At 49.6% G+C, this 23,834-nt stretch overlaps 1 protein-coding gene across 2 annotated transcripts in view; it reads right to left on the bottom strand.

Moving 5' to 3' along the window:
- The window catches only part of FAM222A (family with sequence similarity 222 member A), a 60,112-nt gene that overhangs the window by 10,623 nt on the left and 25,655 nt on the right, over window positions 1-23,834 (bottom strand). The window contains exon 2 of one of the 2 annotated variants that reach the window (XM_043901568.1): window positions 18,858-18,985. The exons of the other annotated variant lie outside the window; for it this stretch is intronic. Within the exon in view, the coding sequence (XP_043757503.1) occupies window positions 18,858-18,939 (82 nt within the window). The 5' untranslated portion in view covers window positions 18,940-18,985. The remainder of the gene's footprint in view (window positions 1-18,857; window positions 18,986-23,834) is intronic. 2 annotated transcript variants of the gene reach the window in all.

Genomic DNA, 23,834 nt, shown 5'->3' with positions numbered 1-23,834 from the left:
GGCATAAAGCCTGAGCTGCTCAGGGTGGCATTTAGGCCAGCTGGCCCTGGGCTCCCTCTGCAGGACCCCCACCCCCTGTCCCCTGCACGGTGTCCCCAGGCCTCCTCTGCATGCTGACCGGCCGCCCCACCTGTTGAGGGTCACCTCTGGGCCCGGCATTGCTCCAAACACCCATGGCTTCACCCTTCTGCCAGCCCCGTGGAGGCCCTGGGAGGTGGGCCCTGCGTTTCGGAAGAGGAATGGGATGTTCATGAACAGGGAGTCAGACGGGGGTTGCAGACTCTGATCCCTGCATGCGCTGGTGGACAGATGGATTGCAAATGAGCTGGAGACCCCGGAGGGGCAGGGACCGAGGTGGGGTGGGGAGGCGTGCCATGCCCAGAGGGGAACACTTTTGAGAGTGTTCAGATACCAGCAGGACACACCACACACCAGTGGGTGGGTTGTGGCTAGCGGCGCCACCAGTCTGAGACTTCTGGTGGCAGAGAAAGGATCTGTGAGCCAGGACTCAAGCCCTGGGCATCCATGTCTCAGACCCCTGCTGTCAATCACTGGGCACTGTGGACGCCATGGTTGGACAGGTTCTCTCAGGTTGATGCTGATGGCCCGGACACCCTGCTCATCTTGCGTCCATCTCCCCCGCCCCACACCCTGGGAAGAAGTGCCCTATGTCCGGGTGCCCCCAGGGTCTAATCTGGAAGGGAAATCTGGGGTGGGGTAGAATGGTCCATGTGGTGCCTGGCACATGGTAGATGCCTGAATTATGCACCAGGAGGAGGAGGAAGAGGTCTGGTCTTCACCTACCCCCTGGTCTACTGGCTCTGCCCCTCTTAGTCTCAGCTGAGACGCCCCCTCCTCCAGGCAGCCTTCCCTGCCTGCCCCCTGCACCGCCTGCTATAGCTGTTGGCTTGTCTCTTGGGCTGGATTAGGGGGACTTTGAGGGCAGGCCCTGCTCTTTCTCAGCACCTTCATGCCTGAGAGAATGCCTGGAACGATAGCAGGTGCCCCGGGAGCACTGCACGATGATGGTGTGGGCTCCAGCGAATCTCAGAGAGCCTGCAGGGGCAGCCGCCAGCCAGAGCCTGGATCCCGTGTACAGAAACACAGGCGGCCCCTCTGTGACCTGGGCCGCTCCCGCCCCTGCCGCCCGCCGGCCCCCCCGCTGTGGCCCCTCCTTGTCGGGAAATTTGAAAGGCTGCCTGGCCGGCTGGCAGTGCAAGCAAGCCGTTGCTGCCATTAAGTTAATGTTATGGGCCTTTTACAGGTGTGTTAAATAGACGCAGTTATTAACGAGTATATTAAGCCAATTAAAAGCAACCCTTTGAGTGGGGTTTAATGTGGCTACAGGGAGACCTCGGCGGCAGCCTGCCTTACAGAAGTTGGAGGTGGGGGGAGCCTGGGTGGAGGGTGGGGGGCTGCGCTGCTGAGACTGGGGAAGAGGTGGGCAGCGGGACCCCGGCTGGAGGCAGGCCCGTGGCTGTCTGACGCCCCGCTCGGCCACTCATGGGGTGACCTTGGGCAGCGGCTGGGTGTGAGAGCCTCAGTTTCTCATCTGTACGAGGCCGAAGGGGCGGGCGCATCCGGGGTACTCAGCCCTGGCAGGTACATGGTACCTGCCCATCAAGGGGGGCCGGTGGAGGGAGGAGGGAGAAGGGTGGCCAGGCCAGGACCCCAGCCCAGGATTCTGGCTCCCACGCGCCAGGCTTCACGGTGGGAGCCCGGGCGCCTACTGGGCAGACGCCGGTCCTTGGGCAGTCGATTGCAGCTTCCACTGGACACCGCCCGCCCTCCCCCGGCAAACCTGTCCCTTCGGTGGACCTCACACTTTGTGACTGTGACGGGGGCTGACTGCAGCTTTCCTGGAGGAGGGATGGTGTGCCGGCGCCGGGGCACGGCGGGCCTCCAGTGCGTGCTGTTTCTTTCTCACGCCCTCCCAGTTTTCGCCTGCTGCCGCTTCCCTAAAGCTCGGGAAGTGGACGGTTGTTATCTGTGTTGAGGTGGGGGTTGGGGGGTCCCCGGGCAGAGGGCCTGGCCCCAGCCCACCCGGAGGAGCCGGCCCACATCTGCATTCCCCTCTGCAGCCGACACTCTTGCCCTTGGAGGTGGCAGCCTTCTGAATGCTCAATTAACGCAACACTAATTAGCTGGTGGCACCGGCAGAATCCCTAATGAGGCCGCCCAGGAGGGGGGCAGGAGCAGCTGTTCTCCGGCCTCTCTGCTGGGAGGAGGTGGGGAGGCCCTGAGTGGTTGCCAGCCACCTTGACCTGCCCCAGCCCACTGCCCCGGTGGGCCTTGAGGTCAGACCCGGGTGTCACTCCTGGTGCCCTAGGTACAGGCTGGGGGACCCCAGCTCCCTGGCCTCCGTTCCTCCTGAGGGGCCAGAGTGAGGATTAAAGGAGAGGATGTGTGTCAGAAGGCTGGGTGCCCAGCGGTGCTCAGAAAAGGCTGGTTGCCTGCGTTCGGGATCTTTCTGGGCCAGACCGGGTCGGGGGGCGGGGGGAGGGGGCGGCGGTGGGCGTTCATCTTGACTTTTTCAGAGTGCATTTTGCTGAGTTTTAAATTGTAACGTGGTCCAACCTGTCCCTGCACTTGCGCTTTTATTCACTCTCAGTTTGTAAATCCTTCCTATCCCGAGGGTGATGTTCTATCATTTTCTTCGAAGAATGCTGTCTGCTTCCCATGGTGTGGGTTTTTCGGTCTGCCCAGAGTTCCTGTTGGTGTAGTGCTGGGTAAGGCTCCAGTGTAATTCACTCCATCCGGATAACCAGCGGTCCTGGCGATGCCTACCCACCCTCCGTGATCCGCAAGGCCTGCCTTGCCCACTTCTAGACGCTCTGCGCCATCCCCCGGTCCCCTCTTTCCCTTTGCTAGTTGCATGGCTTCAGCCTTAAGCCACAGCAGAACTGGCCCCGAACTTCATCAGAAGCCCTTTGGTTGTTCTTGACCCTCTGTTCTTTATCAACTTCCATGTGAGGTCTTCAGGTGAGGCACAGGATGGCTAGGACGGAGGGACTGGATCAAATCTTCTCCATAATTGTCCATGCACAGGATGTAAGTCTATTTTGGTCTTTAAAAACTATCATTATATAAACAATTTTTTTCTCCATAGAGGTCATTTATTTACCTTTTTGTGAATTCAGATTCCTTAATATTTAATAAATTTAGGTTCCTTAGTAAATGTAATAGTATCATAACTTAGATAAAATGAACAATTCCTACCAAACTACCAAAACTGACTTAATACAAAATAGAAAGTCTTTATAGACCCATAATAAAGAAAGAGATTGAACTAGTAACCAAAACACCCACAAAGAAAAGCCCAGGCCTAGGTAAGGCTTCACTGGTGTATTCTACAGAACATTTAAAGAATTAAAGACAATTTTCCCACAAACTCTTCTAAAAAAGAGACTCGGAGGGAACATTTGTAAACTAATTCTGTGAGGCTAGTATTTGTTGTTGCTGTTTAGTTGCTCAGTCGTGTCTGACTCTTTGTGACCCCATGGACTGTAGCTCACCAGGCTCCTCTGTCCATGAGATTTCCCAGGCAAGAATACTGGAGTGGGTTGCCATTTCCTACTCCAGGGGATCTTACTGACCAAAAAACTATAGACTAATACCCCTTATAAATATGCACTCAGCTCTCCGTATCCACAGGTTCTGTATCCAAGGATTCAACGGAGGACTGGAAATTCCAAAAGGCAAAAGGTGAATTTGCTGCGCATTAGCAACTACTTTCATAGCATTTACATCATATTTACAACTATCTACATATAATTTACATTATATTTACAACTATTTACTCCCCAAGTTGGGAGGTGCCCAATATGCTACTGGAGATCAGTGGAGAAATAATTCCAGAAAGAATGAAGAGACGGAGCCAAAGCAAAAACAACACCCAGCTGTGGATGTGACTGGTGATGGAAGCAAGGTCTGACGCTGTAAAGAGCAATATTGCATAGGAACCTGGAATGTTAGGTCCATGGATCAAGGCAAATTGGAAGTGGTCAACAGGAGATGACAAGAGTGAACGTCGACATTTTAGGTATCAGTGGACTAAAATGGACTGGAATGGGTGAATTTAACTCAGATGACCATTATATCTACTACTGTGGGCAAGAATCGCTTAGAAGAAATGGAGTAGCCATCATAGTCAACAAAAGAGTCTGAAATGCAGTACTTAGATGCAATTTCAAAAATGACAGAATGATCTCTGTTCGTTTCCAAGGCAAACTATGCAATATCACGGTAATTCAAGTCAATGCCCTGACCAGTAACGCTGAAGAAGCTGAAGTTGAATGGCTCTATGAAGACCTACAAGACCTAGAAGTAACACCCAAAAAAGATGTCCTTTTCATTATAGGGGACTGGAATCCAAAAGTAGGAAGTCAAGAAGCACCTGTTGTAACAGGTAAATTTGGCCTTGGAGTATGGAATGAAGCAGGACAAAGGCTAACAGAGTTTTGCCAAGAGAACGCACTGTTCTTAGCAAACACCCTCTTCCAACAACACAAGAGAAGACTCTACACATGGACATCACCAGATGGTCAACACCGAAATCAGACTGATTATATTCTTTGCAACCAAAGATGGAGAAGCTCTATACAGTCAGCAAAAACAAGACCAGGAGCTGACTGTGGCTCAGGTCATGAACTCCTTACTGCAAAATTCAGACTTAAATTGAAGAAAGTAGGGAAAACCACTAGACCATTCAGGTATGACCTAAATCGAATCCCTTATAATTATACAGTGGAAGTGAGAAATAGACTTAAGGGGCTAGATTTGATAGAGTGCCTGATGAACTATGGAGGTTCGTGACATTGTACAGGAGACAGGGATCAAGACCATCCCCAAGAAAAAGAAATGCAAAAAATTAAAATGGCTGTCTGAGGAGGCCTTACAAAGAGCTGAGAAAAGAAGAGAAGTGAAAAGCAAAGCAGAAAAGGAAAGATATACCCATTTGAATGCAGAGTTCCAAAGAATAGCCAGGAGAGATAAGAAAGCCTTCCTCAGGGATCAGTGCAAGGAAATAGAGAAAAACAATAGGATGGGAAAAACTAGAGATCTCTTTAAGAAAATTAGAGATACCAAGGGAACATTTAATGCAAAGATGGGCTCAATAAAGGATGGTATAGACCTAACAGAAGCAGAAGATAGTAAGGAAAGGTGGCAAGAATACACAGAAGAACTGTACAAAAAACATCTCAGTGACCCAGATAATCACGATGGTGTGATCACTCACCTAGAGCCAGACATCCTGGAGTGCAAAGTCAAGTGGGCCTTAGAAAGAATCTCTACGAACAAAGCTAGTGGAGGTGATGGAATTCCAGCTGACCTATTTCAAATCCTAAAAGATGATGCTGTGAAAGTGCTGCACTCAAGATGCCAGCAAATTTGGAAAACTCAGCAGTGGCCACAGGACTGGAAAAGGTCAGTTTTCATTCCAATCCCTAAGAAAGGCGATGCCAAAGAATGTTCAAACTACTGCACAATTGCACTTATCTCACATGCTAGTAAAGTGATGCTCAAAATTCTCCAAGCCAGGCTTCAACAGTATGTGAACCGTGAACTTCCATATGTTCAAGCTGGTTTTAGAAAAGACAGGGGAACCAGAGATCAAATTGCCAACATCCACTGGATCATCAAAAAAGCAAGAGAGTTCCGGAAAAATATCTACTTCTGCTTTATTGGCTATGCCAAAGCCTTTGAGTGTGTGGATCACAACAAACTGTGGAAAATTCTGAAAGAGATGGGAATGCCAGACCACTTGGCCTGCCTCTTGAGAAACCTGTATGCAGGTCAGGAAGCAACAGTTAGAACTGGACATGGAACAGACTTGTTCTGAATAGGAAAAGGAGTACGTCAAGGCTGTATATTGTCACCGTGCTTATTTAATTTATATGCAGAGTACATCATGAGAAACGCTGGGCTGGATGAAGCACAAGCTGGAATCAAGATTGTCAGGAGAAATATCAATAACCTCAGATATGCAGATGACACCACCCTTATGGCAGAAAGCGAAGAACTAAAGAGCCTCTTCGTGAAAGTGAAAGAGGTGAGTGAAGAAGTTGGCTTTAAAGCTCAACAGTCAGAAAACTAAGATCATAGATGGGGAAACAGTGGAAACAGTGGCAGACTAACAAAGGTCCATCTATTGAAAGCTATGGTTTTTCCAGTGGTCATGTATGGATGTGAGAGTTGGACTGTGAAGAAAGCTGAGCGCTGAAGAATTGATGCTTTTGAACTGTGGTGTTGGAGAAGACTCTTGAGAGTCCCTTGGACTGCAAGGAGATCCAACCAGTCCATCCTAAAGGAGATCAGTCCTGGGTGTTCATTGGAAGGACTGATGCTGAAGCTGAAACACCAATATTTTGGCCACCTGATGTGAAGAACCAACTCATTGGAAAAGCCACTGATGCTGGGACAGATTGAAGGCAGGAGGAGAAGGGGACGACAGAGGATGAGATGGTTGGATGGCATCTCCGACTCAATGGACATGAATTTGAGTAAACTCCAGGAGTTGGTGATGGACAGGGAGGCCTGGCTGCTGCAGTCCATGAGGTCGCAAACAGTCGGACATGACTGAGCAACGGAACTCAACTGAACCTAGTATTGTACTGGGTATAAGTAATCTAGAGATGATTTAAAACATATGCAAGGGACTTCCCTGGTGGTCCAGTGGTTAGGAGTCTATACTTTCACTGCCGAAGGCTGGGTTCAGTCCCTGGTTGGGGAACTAAGATCGCTCAAGCCATGTGGTGCAGCCAAAAAAAAGTATACACAAGGATTTGCATAGATCCTTGGGTATACTTATATATATATATATGTTTTTAGATTCTTTTCTATTATAGGTTATTATAAGATGCTGAGTGCAGTTCCCTGCACTATACAGTAAGTTCTTTATATTGTAAGTTGATGTTCTGAGAATCTCGCTGAATTCTTCTCTTGGAACTTCTTTTTTTTTTTTTTTTATTATTTTATTTTATTTTTGGTTGTGCTGGGTCTTCGTTGCTGCACGTGGGCTTTCTCTGGTGCTTAGCCTTCTCATTGTGTGGCCTCTTTCGTTGTGAAGCACAGGCTCTAGGCTCTCGGGCTTCAGTAGTTGCAGCTCCCGGGTTCTAGAGCTCGGGCTCCGTACCTGTGGTGCATAGGCTTAGTTGCCCCAAGTCATGTGGAATCTTCCCAGATCAGGGATTGAACCCGTGTTCCCTACATTGCAGGGCGGATTCTTAAACCCCTGGACCACCAGGGAAGTCCTTCTCTTGGAACTTCTATGCAATTTGACTTCTAATCCTTAGTTGCTCAGTTGTGTCCAACTCTGCCACCGCATGGACTGTAGCCCGCCAGGTTCCTCTGTCCATTGGATTTCCCAGGCAAGAATACTGGAATGGGTTGCCATTCCCTTCTCCAGGGGATCTTCCCAACCCAGGGATTGAACCCGGGTCTCCCACACTACAGGCAGATTTTCTAATCCTTAAAACTTATTTTCTCTGTCTTGCTGAGCTGGCCAGCACCTCCACACAGTGTGGGAAGGCAGTGACTTGGGTCTTTGTCCTCCTCTGACTTTATCAGCCCTCGGGTTGGTTTGTGGTGGATTGCGGTTGAAACCTCTGTAATAGAAGTAGCTGCCTGGCGTTCTACTTTGCTGAGAGCTTATTTTTTTTTCGTTCAGTTGTAAAAGGGGGCTGCCTCCACCCAGCCCTGTCCCGGCTATCACCTCCGAGCCTCCGTCCCCTCCTGTCTCGGTTCTGGGTGGGGGCGGCCCTGGACTGTCCCTCCATCTCCCGGGCTGCGCTTGGCAACAGCTACGTAATTGAATTTGCTGCGTGGCCAGCGGTGGGTTTTTCATTTTATTGGAATTTTAAATCGCTTTGTTTCTTCCGTATTTTATTAGTGTCAGTGGAAGCAGCTGTACCTGCAGGAATACTCGTGGGGCTGCTGGCTCCACCCTTTGGGGTCGGGAGTGATGGGTGGGAGTCGGGTGAGGAGGGGTGGGCACTAGGGAGAAGAGCCGCTCCATGACCTTCTTGGGTTCACCAGCCCTTGGAAGCTTTCCCCTTTAAACTGGGGAGACAGGCTGGGGAACCTGTGGTCCCTCTGTGGGCTGGGTGTGGGGAAAGGGGTCCCAGCCTCTGGGGGAGATGGGGCAGGTAGAGGGTTTGAGTCCGCTGCCAGGCTCTGGGGGTTCTCGCCTTTTCTTCTCATTCCCACATCACAGCGGAGGAAACTGAGACCCCGAGAAGGCTACTCGCTCGCCCAAGACCACACACACATATCCCCTTCAGGGCCAGCCAGGATTTGGCCCCCAGACCATCAGGTCTCAGAGCCTGTGCCCTGGGGGCTCAGGGGGACGAGGGTGGGGCGGTCACTGTACCTGCATCTACAGAGGACGGCCGAGGCACAGACAGGCTGCACCCCTCTCCCGAGATCCCGCAGAGTGAGGGCGGAAGCGCACACCCTCTCCCAGGGCGGCGCCTGGGCCCCCCCCACCCCTTGGACGACAGATCCCTGAGTAAGGCCCCCACCCCCATCCCCTGCACCAGCCAAGCCCCCGTGCTGCCACCGGGGGCCCTCTGCCTGGCCCGTGCTCTCAGGGGAGCATGACTCAAAGTTTCTCTTATCAAAACCGTGATGAGAAAGTCAAACATTCATTAGGGGGACGGTCCCCAGGTGGGCGGGTCCTGTTTGGGCCCCTGCCCAGCGGGGAGCGGCCCTGGGTCTCAGGCCTGAGGTAGGAAAGGGGAATGGACTTTACCTCCCTGCCTCACTTTTTCTCCCCACACTTTCTTTTTTTTCTCCAGGTCACTTTGTCCAGTCAGCTAGAACAGGCTACAGCAGCCAGCCGCCCGGGCTCCTGGACACGCGGCTGCCTGCGTCCCCTGGGTCCTCCACCTGCTGGACCTCGCTTCCCAGGGGTGAACTGCAGCCGTTTCTGGTTCGCTGGGCGCGTTCGGGGCGCTCGTGGAGGTCAGTGTTGGGCAGCCCTGTGCAGTCAGGCCGCTCTGATGCCATCACCCAGGAAGAAGCGGAAGGGGGGCTCAGACCGGGCCACGTCTTCTCCCCACTGGGTCTCTGACACCATCGTCATCACACGGGGTGGCTTCTTAGGTGCTCTGGTCCCTCGCTTCACAGAAGGGAGCATGCCAGCCCCGAGACCAATGGGCTCACCCCGGGTCACACTGCATGTGGCCCAGTCAAGACCTCTGTCCCTTAGTGAGAAACAGCACAGCCCGAGGTCTGGCCATGAGGCTCAGGGCCAGCCCTTCCTGTCTGGGTTCTGCCTGGGGGAAGGGGGGGTCGCCACGGGGACAAGTGGGTCAGCCTAGGCCTGGGTGCTCGGGAGTCTTGTCCAGGCCTTGACCGGGCAGCTGGGCACCCGATTCAATCTGCTTATCTCCCTTCCTGCCGCCCTCTTTCCTGTGCTCTTCAATTACAGGCAGAGTCAGCAACTCTTCCAGTAAGTACAAAGATGTCAAAGGGTCTGAGCGGGCAGGGCCAGTGGGACATCTTTGGTGGCCCCTCCACATTCTCGTGGGGCTTCCCAGGTGGCGCTAGTGGTAAAGAACCCGCCTGCCAATGCAGGAGACATAAGAGATGTGGTTCGATCCATGGGTTGGGAAGATCCCCTGGAGGGGAGGGATAGGCTACCCACTCCAGTATTCTTGGGCTTTCCTGGTGGCTCAGATGGTAAAGAAATCTGCCTGCAATGCTGGAGACCTGGGTTCCATCTCTGGGTTGGGAAGATCCCCTGGAGAAGGGCACAGCAACCCCCTCCAGTATTCTTGCCTGGAGAATCCCATGGACAGAGGAGCCTGGCAGGTTATGGTCTATAGGGTCACAAAGAATCAGACAGGACGGAAGTGACTGAGCACGCACATGCACCACATTCTCTGGTTCCGGCCTTAGAGCAGGGAGGACCAGCTGGGTTCATCATGCCCAGCCAGCACTTGCCTCCAGCCAGCAGGCAGCAAAGGGCAAGCAGAAAACCCTGGCACCTGGACAGTGGTTAAAATCAGAGGTTAAAATGCACAGACCGTCTGAGCCAGCAAGCCCATCCTGGAATATTATTTTTGCACAGATATGCATAAATGGACGAAGGTGGTATTCACTGCAGCCCCGTTCAGAGGAGCAAGAGACTAGAAACAACCTAAATGTCCATCAATGGAGAGCCGGGTGAAAATGCATGTTCACCTATACAGCAGAAGACAGCGAGGGCGCGCTTCCTGTCAGGTGGGAAATAATCCCCAAGGTACGTCAGTAAGGAGAAAACGGTGAGGCGCCGAGAAGCATGTCGGGCTGTGAATGTTTACATAAAAGGTATCTGCTGTCCCTCCTACATGCATGCATTTTTTCAGGAGGGTATTTAAGAAACTGCTAATGTTGGTTTCCTCTGGGAAGGAGAGTTATTTTTCACTGTAAATTCTTATGCTTTCTGAATTATGTGCCACGGACAATCTATTCAGTGAAGTATCTAATTTTATAAAAGAGAATGTGTTCTCCCTGGAGGCTGTGTAAAGGAGGGAAGAGGGGCTGTGCATGAAAAACATTTTTCCTTGAAACCGAAGGCCCTTCCAGATTATCTGTCATTGTTCTGTTTTTGATGAGGCAGACAAATATTTCTCTAAACCCCTATCTCTGAAAGAACACCATCCAAGGACCTTCAGTTCTGAGGATGTTGATATAACATCTTAGGTTCCCCCCGCCCCCCACCTTGTCTTCCTGGAAATACCCTCCGGAGGCAAGTAATCAAAACTGAACCAGCATAGGACCTAATCAAAATATATAAGAAAAGGGAAGGAAAAGGCCATAATGGTTGGCAAAAAAAAAAAAAAACACCACTTCGCATCAGAAAAAAATGTGGCCACAGAAGAGAGGAAGGTTATGGCTAAATATTTCATTGTGAAGCAAACAATGTATTAAGCAAGTGTTTCTTTAAGGCAAAAATGCAAACAGTAGGATAAAAAAAAACTTATAAAAGGATAAATGGGATGAGCACAGGGAGAAAAAAGGTGGCAGAGAAACAGGATGAAGAGTGAGCAACATGCAAGGGAGACAGAGTTGGGAAGGCATTAATCAGAAGAGAGTACATAGGGAACACAGACAAAAGAAGGAAACTGAAATAACAGAATGCATGTCTGGGATCTGCCTGTAGAAAGGCATAGCCTCCAGGAAAAAACACTCTGAAGGGTCAACCCCAAGACACAGGCTAGGAAAGTCATGGCATGAAAGATGCGGAAAGATCAAAATGAAATCTAGAGGAGGAAGGAAAAGGCTTCAACTTCTCCATGGTAACATTCAACAGTCGAAAAGAACAGAATAAGGTCTACAAAAAAATCCTCAAGGAAACAGAGTGACCCAGGAATGATTTCTTTGCTTATTCAAGTAGAAAGTTACAGACCGTGCTGAACGTGTGGGGATTCCAGGAGTGTGGTTCACAGGAGGCCTTAAGCTGTAGACTAGAGGGCAACCTCAGATGATGGAAAATATAAGGCGAGAGAACTGGTGGTGAGCACGGACCCTATTTGTCTAGGAGCCTGAGAGGGAAAGGCCTGTGGTGATGTAACCAGATGCTAATATCACAAGCCCTTGGGAGTAAGGTAATGGTGTCAATAAGAAGGGAGAGAGGGGATCAGAAGTATAAATAAATACACAGGTGTCCTAATTTCTAACAGCTGGGATCAAAAGATATTTAAAGCTGGAGTCAGTTAATAGAGGTTTAAAAGGATGATGTGAACACTGAGAAAATGCTATAGAGAGAAGAAGGATATACACTAATTTCATCATTTTGTTCATTTTAGGGTAGATGGAATAGACGCCGTGTCAAAGAAATAGAAAATTAGGGAATTGTTTAACACTGCACCACTGGAAAAAGGATACCAGCCTTTCCTATGATTAGTAGGTACACCGAGAACTTAGATCACACGGGGAAAGACTTTTCAAAGCAATTAAAACAAAGCACAGCATGACTGAACTAATACCAGACATCTGATGCATCAATAAATGTAAATGGGCTAAACTCTCCTATTAAATATTTTTTAAAAGGCATTCAGATTGGATCACAAAGCTTAATTCAGCTCTATATTATATGAGTCACAGCTAAACAAAGTAATTCAGAAAGGTTGAAATAAAAGGACTGGCAAAGGTTTCAAGAAAAACTTTGAATTAAAAAAGCATCTTAATAGGAGGTTACCATCTTAATAGATAAAATTGAATCCAGGCCAAAAAGTATTGAATACAGCCAAGAAGGATGCAATTCACTATGAAGATTTAAGGTACTAATATCTGTGCATTAAACAGCATTGCATCACCATTTATAAGGCCAAAGCTTTAGGAGCTACAAGAAATGTTAGACAGGCACACATTACCAGTAGGCATCTAACCCATTTCTCTATTGTGACAGGTAAGTACAAATACACAAGACCTAATTAATGGGGTCATCCCCAAGAAAAAGAAATGCAAAAAAGGCAAAATGGCTGTCTGAGGAGGCCTTACAAATAGCTGAGAAAAGAAGAAAAGTGAAAAGCAAAGGAGAAAAGGAAAGATATACCCATCTGAATGCAGAGTTCCAAAGAATAGCCAGGAGAGATAAGAAAGCCTTCCTCAGTGATCAATGCAAAAAAAAAAAAAAACCAAAAAACAGAGGAAATCAATAGAATGGGAAAGACTAGAGATCTCTTTAAGAAAATTAGAGGTACCAAGGGAACATTTAATGCAAAGATGGGCTCAATAAAGGACAGTAATGGTATGGACCTAACAGAAGCAGAAGATACTAAGAGGTGGCAAGAATACATAGAACTATACAAAAAAAAGATCTCAGTGACCCAGATAACCACGATGGTGTGATCACTCACCTAGAGCCAGACATCCTGGAGTGCAAAGTCAAGTGGGCCTTAGGAAGAATCTCTACGAACAAAGCTAGTGGAGGTGATGGAATTCCAGCTGAGCTATTTCAAATCCTAAAAGATGCTGGAAAGTGCTGCACTCAATATGCCAGCAAATTTGGAAAACTCAGCAGTGGCCACAGGACTGGAAAAGGTCAGTTTTCATTCCAATCCCAAAGAAAGGCAATGCCAAAGAATGTTCAAACTACTGCACAATTGCACTCATCTCACACACTAGCAAAGTAATGCTCAAAATTCTCCAAACAAGGCTCCAACAGTATGTGAACTGAGAACTTCCAGATATTCAAGCTGGATTTTGAAAAGGCAGAGGAACCAGAGGTCAAATTGCCAACATCCGCTGGATGATTGCAAAAGCAAGAGAGTTCCAGAAAAACATCTACTTCTGCTTTATTGACTATGTCTAAGTCTTTGTGTGGATCACAACAAACTGTGGAAAATTCTGAAAGAGATGGGAATACCAGACCCACCTTATCTGCCTCCTGAGAAATCTGTATGCAGGTCAAGAAGCAACAGAACCGGACATGGAACAACAGACTGGTTCCAAATTGGGAAAGTAGTATGTCAAGACTGTATATTGTCACCCTGCTTATTTAACTTCTATACAGATTATATCATGTGAAATGGCGGGCTGGATGAAGCACAAGCTGGAATCAAGATTGCCGAGAGAAATATCAATAACCTCAGATATGCAGATGACACCAGCCTATGGCAGAAAGCAAAGAGGAACTAAAGAGCCTATTGATGAAAGTAGAAGAGGAGAGTGAAAAAGCTTGCTTAAGACTCAACATTCAGAAAACAAAGATCATGGCATCCGGTCCCATCACTTCATGGCAAATAGATGGGGAAACAATGAAAACAGTGATAGCCTTTCTTTTCTTGAGCTCCAAAATCATTGCAGATGGTGACTGCAGCCATGAAATTAAAAGACGCTTGCTCCTTGGAAGAAAAGCTATAACAAACCTAGACAACATATTAAAAAGAGACACTACTTTGCCAACAAATGTCCCTCTAGTCAAAGCTACAGTTTTTCCAGTAGTCATGTATGCATGTGAGAATTGGACTATAAAGAAAGCTGAGCACCAAAGAATTGATGCTTTTGAACTATGGTGCTGGAGAAGACTCTTGAGAGTCCCTTGGACTGCAAGGAGGTCCAACCATCCAACCTAAAGGAAATCAGTCCTGAATATTCATTGGAAGGACAGATGCTGAAACTCTAATACTTTACCACCTGATGCAAAGAACCAACTCATTGGAAAAGCCCCTGATGCTGGGAAAGATTGAAGGTGGGAGAAGAAGGGGACGACAGAGGATGAGATGGTTGGATGGCATCACCGACTTGATGGACATGAGTTTGAGCAGGCTCTGGGAGTTGGTGATGGACAGGGAAGCCTGGCATGCTGCAGTCCATCGGGTTGCAAAGAGTTGGACACAACTGAGTGACTGAACTGAATTAATGGGGTAGATATAATTGGTAAATACTAAACTTTGAGCCCTGAAAACAAAGCCACATCTTTTCAAATTCCCATAAAAAGTCATAAAACTCACAAAAAACCCAGCGATCAAATGGCAAGGAAAACTTCACTGAAGTCCAAAAAAGCAGAAATCTAAGTATTATCTGATTATAATGCAATAGAACTAGAAATAACAAAACACAAAAGCACCTACTACCTGGACTCATAGATGGAACTCAGATGAGCCTGAAGCCGAAGAAGAAATCAAAGCCAAAATTCTGTGGCCCCATGGACTGTAGCCCGCCAGGGTTCTCTGTCCCTGGGATTCTCCAGGCAAGAATACTGGAGTGGGTAGTCATTCCCTTCTCCAGGGATCTTCCCAACCCAGGGATCAAACCCGAGTCTATTGTGTCTCCTGCATTGGCAGGTGAGTTCTTTACGCACGAGGGCCATCTGGGAAGCTCATAGAGTTTAGAAAGTACTGATAAAAATACATGTTAGAACCTATAGGATACATCTAAAGCAGTGCTCTGAGAACTCATAGCCTTAATCTTCCTTTTGATCTTGTTTACCAGTATAAAGATCTAAGCCTCTCAAAAAAATTTTTTTAAAGCAAAGCCAGGAGCATTTTAATAAAGACAAATGCATAAACTAATGAATTAGAAACCAGAAAAGGGTAATTACTAATAAATGGATCCTAAAGATGTTTCTTTTTGGAAAGGAGGGGGGTAGATAACCTCATTAGCTAACTAACCTAATCAAAAAGGGGGAGCACAAAATATACAGTATCAGAAACAAGGGTAACATAATCATTTAAAAGAATTTATTTTCTGCAGCCTCAGGCAGATAAATTTTAAAACCTGGATAAAATGGGTACTTTTCTAGAGAAACATAATTTACTAAATTCATTCAAGAACATTTAAACCAATCATTACGGAACGAATGGCCAACATCTCAGTGCTACCCAGGCCTCCACCTCCCCCAAATAAATGCACTGGCCTAGACTGCTTCATGTAGGATCAACCAATCTTTAAAGAACAGATAATCCATTTCTACTTACGATGTTATAAAGCACAGAGGAATGAGGAAGCAAGGGTCTTTGTGAAGCAAGTGTAACACTGATGGTAAAACCCAACAAAAACTGTTCCTAAAAAAGAAAACTAAAGACTAATGTCACTCATGAAATTGAAGTAAAACTCCTATTAAATAGAAAATCCAATCCCATGGTACATTAGAATGAAATATTTCTCATGACCAAGTGGGAACCAACCAGGAAGGCAAGGTTGGTTCATTATTAAGAAATCTATATTATTATTCATATTAAGAGAACAAGGCGGGGTGGGGGGGAGAACATATGATCAGTTTCACAGACACTGAAAAGTTCAAATTCCATTCTTGATTTTTAAAAATCTTAATACAACAGGAATAGGTAGACACTTACTTTTAACCTGATAAAGTATCTGCCCCTAAACCAGTATTTTGTGTTATGAGGAAATCCTAGAAGCTTCTGGTTAAAGTCAGAGACAAAGCAAGAATGTCTCTTGTTGCCACTATTATTTTTTATTGTTCAAGGGATAGTAGGCACCATTAATAAGACAAAGAAATCAAGGTATAAAACTTGCAAAGTAGGAGGTCAAATTATTGCTTACGAATGATTTGATAGTATAACTGGAAAACTTAAGAGACTAAATTGAAAAAGATTTATAAACAACAAAATTCAGTAAGGTGGCAGGAGTTAATAGCCTTTAAATCAACACTTATGGAAGAAAAGATTAGCCAAGAAAGGTTAACGTTCCAGAGGCAGGAAACTTTAAAAATGTGCAAAGGTCTAAATGAAGAAAATACTAACAACGTTCCTGAGGGACACGGAAGAAAGTCTGAACAAAGAGAAAGGTACAGACCGTGTTACTGGAGGGACCGACATCATAAAAATGTCATTTCTTCCTAAATTAATTTATAAATTGCATGCAATCTCAGTAAAAACCCAAACAGGATTTTGTTCTTACCCAGATAAGTTGATTCTGTGGACCAGGCAGAAAACTAAGAGAACAGCCAAGGAATTTTTGCATAAGAGAAATGATGAATAACAAGCAGGAAGCACCATCAAATATTAAAATGTGTTACACACATGCTATGACATGGATGAACCCTGAAAACGCTGTGCAGAGGGCAAGAAGCCAGTCACAAAAGGCCACAAACCATATGAGTCCCTTCTCAGTAAAGGGCAAAAGAGAGGAATCTATAGAGAACGGAAGATGAAGGAGTGGGTAAAGGGATTTCTTCTGAGTTGATAGAAATGCTCTAAAATGGACTGGGGTGGTGGATGCAAAAATTCTGTAAGTATACTAAACCACTGACGGTACACTCAGATGGGTGGACTGTATGGTACGTGAATAATATCTCAACAAAGCCATTACAATTTTTAAGATGTATTATACTGCTACAATAATTAAATCAGCATTGCACCGATATTTGAATGTACTTGTATCCATACCCCAACTTTGTACCAGATAAATTACCAAACATATCAGAGATTATGTACTTTAAAAATTAAACCAGAGAAGAACTAGAAGAAACCCTGGGGAAGCTCCCTCTCATTCTTTTTTAACAGCTTCAGCATGAAAAAGGACATTAAGTATGACATAAAATCCAAAGTCCATAAAAGGAAGCACTGACAAATTTCACTTCATCAAAAAAAAAAAGTCCTCTGTGACAGAATCAAAGACAAATGACAATCTGGGGGAAACATCTGCAGTTCATAGGAGAGACAGAAGTCTAATTCCATCATATACAAAGAGCTCCTATAAATCAATAAGGACAAAACCCAGTGGGGCAAAAACAGATCAAGAGGATGAACAGATAACTCAAACCACACCCATCAAAGTTACAAATGCACATACCTTCAACCCCGCATTTCCTCTTGTAGAAATTTATGCTGTGGTTTTATTCACATCTTTGTGACACGTATCCAGAGACAAAGTTTGTTGCTGCAGTGCTTGTAATGGCAGGTTGGGTATGCTTCTCCTTGGGGGACTGGCCAAATAAATAATGGATCGTCCATGCTATGAGAAACTTTGTGGCAAAAGAATGAGGGAGCTCTTCAGATGCTGACATGTAGGATGTATGGCTAAGTGAAAAAAGTGAGGCACAGGACAGCGGATAAAATACGTGTAGACACACATATTTGCCAGCATGTGCATAAAACATCTGGGAGAACAGACAGGAGTGGAGAGGCAGGCTTTGTCTCTCTACCCCTTTATTCCTTTGGAATACTGGACTACATGAGTATATTACCATGTCTAAAGATTGTTGTTTTTCAGCAGCTCTCTTTAAGACCCCATGGACTGTAGCCTCCCAGGCTTCTCTGTCCATGGGATTCTCCACGCAGGAATACTGGAGTGGGTTGTCATTTCCTTCTCCAGAGGGATATTCCCGGACCAGGAATTGAACCCATGTCTCCTGCATTGGCAGGTGGATTCTTTACCTCTGAGCTACCAGGGAAGCCCCTGTCTAAAGATAAATACATATTAAAAAAAGAATAAAGCAACAATATAGACACAGTGATAAATGGTAACTGATCCTGTGTGATATAGGACAGAGGGCAGTAGGGAAGGGTGGGAACTGGGGACTGTGGTGAACAGGAGAGGAATATCCCCTTAAAGATGCAGGTGTTCTGTTCTAACCAATAGCTGCAGTCCAGGAGGAACACAGGCCTGTGTTACCAGAGTCTCTGATTTGTATTCAAGACACACTAGATCCAGATTTTTATGAATATCTCCCTATTTTTTTAAATGTTTCTAAATACTGAAAAAATAACAACAAATCTATGGTGGTTAAGAATAATCAGATCAGAAGGCTTGGGACCCCTCTCCTGTATGGTAAAGGAGGACAGACCCTTGGAGGTTACCAAGTCCAGCTCCCTAACTTGACCCGTTGACGAAAGCAAGGTCCAGAGAGGGGAAAGGACATGCCCAAGACCACACAGCAATTCAAGCCCCAAGCTGGGATCTCATTCGGGACAACAGTTGACTTTTGAACAATATGGGGGTTAATTTGAGTGTAATTTACCGTTGGCCCTCCACATCCTCAGTTCCTCCACCAACCACGGACCCTGGAGCACTGTGGTGTTCACTACTGAAAAATATCCATGTATAGATGGACCCACACGGTTCAAACCTGCGCTGCTCCAGTGCTGGTAAGGGGCCGGAGGAGGCTGCTGGGGAGGAAGGTCGCGCCCGGTGGGTGTCAGCCAGGCAAAGGGAGTGGGTGCCACTGCCGGGGAGGGACCCCCGCCTCCCAAAGGCCTGGGAGGGCACAGAGCGTCCAGAGCAGGCTGGCGGTGGGGGGACAGGCTGGAACAGGGATGGCCTTCCCCGCCTGACAGCTGCCCTGCCACGGCCCGAGCTGGGGCGAGCTCGGTGTGTCCCGGAGGATGCCAGCCCCGGGGGCCTGGAGCGGGCAGAGGAAGGGGTGGGGGCCAGCGCGGCGGGGAGGGCGTGTCACTCACACTTGCGCAGCTCCAGGCTCTTGGTCGGGCAGGCCAGGTGTTGGCCGGGGGCGTTCTGGGTCCTCTGCAGACAGGCCAGCATGGCTGAGCTGGGGGCCCGCAGCGGGGCGCGCTCTGTGGCGGGGTCCCTGTGAGGAGGGGAGAGGAGGTGCTGGTCACACGGGCCACTCCAGGCCTGCCTCCCAGCTCCCCGCCCGGCCCGACTCTGTGGGTCACACCTGCTCCGGGGGGGCTTCCCAGACACCCCCAGGCATGCTCTCTCAGCAGCTCCCCTCCACGTTCCTTTGGGGGGTGGTGGGCTCCATTCTCTCATAACCACGTGCCAGCAAATCTGTACCAATGCCCCTCTCTCCACCTCCCCGCTCCCCACCTTCAGCCCTGAGCTCATCAAGGGCACAGACCCCCGATCTGTAGGGTCATCATGGGAAGCTACACGGAGGGGAGGGGTGTCGGGAACTTCCCGTGACACACGGGGTTCCCACTCATTGAAGTGTTGGTCTCCCCGCCGCCACCTCAGTCTGGAGACTTTTCCCAGTGCACCTGGAGGGGTGAGATGTCCAGGGTGGGGTCCCCACGAAAACCAGGGGTGACCTGTGCTGAGCCTGACCTTGGTTTCAGACTGAGCCCCGAGACCAGGCCTAAAAGGCCACTAGGCCCCCTGACCAAGTCCCCGAGCCCAAACGGAAAAGGCAAGGCCCACCCAGGGCGACTCAGGCGTGGCTCCAGACAGGTCCACGTGGGCTCACTCACCCAGATTCACACGGAAACGAGCATTTTTATCTACACAAAACCTCACTTCCCCCGAGAACCCGGAGCCTCTGAGGGGCAAGATGACATGGGCAGCGCCTGCCCTGGATGGATGAGGAGACGGTGGGACGTTTCCTGCCAGGGAAAGGCAGGCCCAGGTGTAGGCTCAACCGTGGAGACTGCTGATGGCCACCCAGCCCGGGTGCCCCATCCCCACCCCCACTGCCAAGGCCCAAGCTGCCAAGCGGGGCGGCTGGTTTTAAAAAAGAAGAAAGCAGAGGGGAGGGTGTGTTGAAGGGGAAGAAAGGGAAGTTATTTAATACTAAACAGGTGTCTGGAGCCCTAAATTCTGCCGCTTTCTTCTAATAATGAAGTATTCATGAGGAAAAGCCTTTTTTCACTACTTTCTTAAGATACTAATTTCACAACAAGCTCCTTGTTACCGAGCAATTATTCCAATCTTGTATTTCCCCAAGACGGTTGCAGCCTCCTGTCTGTCCTGGACTCTCGGTAAATGAAAGACAATCACGTACCCACCTTTCATTATGCTCTATTTTACTTTCAGCAAAGGTACCCTGAAAGAAATGATTTACTCTGAAAGGGACTTTTATTCAGTTTCAAAACCAATTTTCTCCTATTACTGTCTCAGGAAAAAAAAAAAAGAGAGAGAGGGAGAGAGAGATGGGGGGTGGATGGGGGAGGGTCGGTGGGTCTAATGCCTCCCCTCCCCAACCCCCCAATCGCCAGCCTTAACGCAGCGACGCGATAAAAGCTTCAGTATCCGCTTCCTGGCTTTGATTTCTGGTAATTTTAAAATACGCCATTACAATCAGGCAGAAATTACACAGTTGAAGAAGGGAATGAAGTGGGGCTTACTGCAGGGACGAAAGCCCTTGACTACGGAAGGAGGCGCCACTCCCCGGGGACTCAGGACGGGAGTGAGTGGGCAGCGGGCCGCGCCGGGGGCCCTTGGGGACACACCGCACTCCTGGGGGCAGCCAGGCCCCCTCGGACGCGACACCCGCCGTGCTGGGCGTCCGCACACACCCGGAGGCGCTCGCCACATCCATTTTCCTGCAGGTGGATACTCCCCGACACACCCTCGCCCACCCCAGGTGACACGCCCCTCCGGCACCTCTCAGCACTCACGGGCCGTCCACGGAAACACACACACCATCGTGTGCCCGCCTGGAAGGTGAGAGGCCTGGGGGCACCCTGGCAGCCCGGCCTCGGGTCCCCACTCTAGCCCAGAGCGCCAGCCACCTCCCGCTGCTCTGATGGAGACTTTGGGGGACAGAGGGGAGAGGCCAGCTGGCCTCAGGGCCCCAGCAAGCCCTTTCTGTCCAAAGACGAAACCCAGAGGGGGACGGGGCCCTCCCCGGGGTACTCAGCAGCCAGGGGCTGGGTGAGCCTGGCCCCTCTCCACTGGGCTGCACCGCTGCCCACAGGTTGGGGCAGCACTAGGCAGCGAAGGAGGGAGGTCAGCACCTAGAGGAAACCTGGGCTGGAAGCCCAGAAGTCCCCCCACCTCCAGGCCTGTGTGACCCCCGGGGAGTTCCTGCCCCTCACTGGCCTTGTAAAAGCACCTCCGTGACCCCTCCCAGCTCATTCTTCTCCAGGGTCCTGGCCCAGCCCAGCCCCACCTTGGGCGGTCCTCCCCACCTTTGGCCATTCACCAGGCGCCCAGAAGCCCAGCCCCTCTCCAGAGCCCCCCCTTCCCCAGGGGTCAAGCACCCTAGCCTGCTTTTCAGTGGAAAAGGGCAGGCCAGGGGCTGCAGTGCTTATCGGGTGAGGGGTAGGCCGCCTATTCTGAGGCCTCCCCAGACCCCCTCAGGCTCCTCTGGTGGCTCAGGCCGTCAAGAATTTGCCCACAACATAGGAGACCCAGGTTCCATCCCTGGGTCAGGAAGATCTGCTGGAGAAGGGAATGGCTACCCACTCCAGGATTCTCGCCTGGAGAATCCCGTGGACAAAGAAGCCTGAGGGGATACAGTTCATGGGGTCACAAAGAGTCGGACATGACTGGGCAACTACCACCAGACCCCAGCAAATGCCCTCCCCGTGGGGCTCTGGTTTCAGGGTGCTCAGATGGTGGACGCCCAGGCAGTTCTGGGGGCTGTGAGAGACCACGAGGCCCAGCTCAGGGCCCACAGAGGATTCCCCAGGGGAGATGGAGTCCACGGGAAGGCCTCAGCTCAGCTTTCCTGGTGCAGCCGCCTGGCTCAGTCTGTCCCGCGCTCGTGGAGGACCAGCCGTCTGAGCGGCCGGCTGCACGTGGAGAAGATGGATTTCTTCCTGGGCCCCCAGTACCCCAACCCCCTGCCCCTTCTCCCAGGAACCCTGTGCCCTGCTGCCGGGGCAGGTGGGTGGTGGAGTCCGGTGAGGGAGGGCAGAGGCCAGTTTGGTATCATCCACATTATCTACGGCTTCCCAGGTGGCTCAGCGGTAAAGAACCTGCCTGCCAATGCAGGAGACATGGGTTCAATCCCTGGGTCGGGAAGACCCCCTGGAGGAGGGCATGGCAACCTACTCCAGTATTCTCGCCTGGAGAATCCCAAGGACAGAGGAGCCTGGCAGGCTATGGTCCATGGGGCTGCAAAGACTTGCACGTGACTGAAGCGACTTAACACATGCACACACATTATCTACAAACAAGACAAAACAACCTTCTTACTGGCCCTAAAACTTCTCTCTGGTCCCAGAATAGAGCCTAACCCTCTTTGCCTGGCCCTCAAGGCCACTATGACCTGCCCCCTCACCCTCCGCCATCTCTCATCGCTCCCTCCAGCCCGCCAGCCCCCAAACCTTTACCTGAGCTGGTCTGTCCGCTCACAGCACTGCCATCTGATCCCTTGTAACTCAGACTCAGGTCCCCTCGTCTGGCCACCCCCGCTCATGACCCTAATCACACAGAGCTGTAATTGCCGATTTTCGTGTCTGTCTCTCTCCACTGGACTGTTGAGTTTCTCAGGAGCAACGACCATGTCTTATTTGTCTCTTTCTTCCCAATGCCTGGCAGAGAGCAATTGCTTAATAAGTAGGTGTTGAATGACTGGCCGAATCCATGAATTTAGTTACTGTCAGATCGAAGTGATGGGGGCCTCAGAGAAGCCAAGTGTCCTGCATAAGGTCACACAGCAAACCGGAGACAGGACTGGAGCAGGTGCCTAAGACAGTCATGATCTTTCTGTGACCTCCCCCGCCCCCTCTCTGCTAGGCATCACCCCTGTCTGCAGAAAGCCAGCCGCCCAGAGCCCCCACCCCGACTCATGACTACTCTCTCAGCCAGGGACCATCTTGGGAGAGCTGCTCATTTTGAAACCCTATCTGCAAATCAGGCTGTTTAGAAGCCCAAGGTCTTTTGTGACTTTAATAATATAAAAGTGGGGTGGGGGGAGAGAGGGGGAAATGTCACAAGCCTCAATGATTAGACTGATTTGGCTACCGTCCCTGACGCGGGGGCTGATAAGACGCCTTATCTCGGAGGCACCCCTAGGAAAAGGTCCCCTCCACCAGATAATGCCCCCAGCTGTCGATATGCCCTTTCATAGCTGAGGATTTAGATAAAGGAAATGTGACAGGGGAGGGGAAAGAAAGGAAGGAACTTCCCGAGTCCGAGGAGGAACTGAGTCTGCTGCTCGCCTTGGCAGAACAATGCAGAGCAGACGGATGTCTAGAGGCTGCCTTTATGTTTATTAAAAGAGCAGGGAATGGGGCCTTTGGCCCGGCCCGCCTTTTGTCATCTCCCCCAGCCTGTCTGGCTGCAGGGGTGTTGGGGAGCCACCCCTGCCCATGCTGCCAGTGGGAACGGGGAGCTGGAAGTGACAATACACATGCTGGTGCTAATAATAGCAGCGCGCATTTACGGAAAGCTCCCTCTGGGCCACGCCCCACACGCATCCAGTCTGTTACACCTCACCGTGTCCTCCTCCAAGCAGCCTCCCTAGTGGTTTCTATCTCTAGGCCCATTTCACAGAAGAGGAACCGGTCACAGACAGGGGACGTCATCTGGCCAAGGTCACACCGCTTTCAGGTGGCAGAGCCTGAGGGCATCAAGCCCAGCCAGGGTCTGCCCCCTCGGGCCTCCAGCCTTGGCTCCATGTTGGGGGCTGGGGTCGACCCCCATCTCGCAGGCAGCTGGGCAGGAAGGAGCAGAAGCAAAGTCGTGCTTCCCCCCAGTCTCTGGTTCCACTCCAGGAGGCTCTAGGATCACGGAGAGAGAGACGAAAA

The sequence above is a fragment of the Cervus elaphus genome, chromosome 5 (genome assembly GCF_910594005.1).
Source record: "Cervus elaphus chromosome 5, mCerEla1.1, whole genome shotgun sequence".
Lineage (NCBI taxonomy): Eukaryota > Metazoa > Chordata > Mammalia > Artiodactyla > Cervidae > Cervus > Cervus elaphus.
The sequence above is the reverse complement of the archived record's forward strand: the minus strand, read 5'-3'. Positions and strand labels throughout refer to the sequence as shown.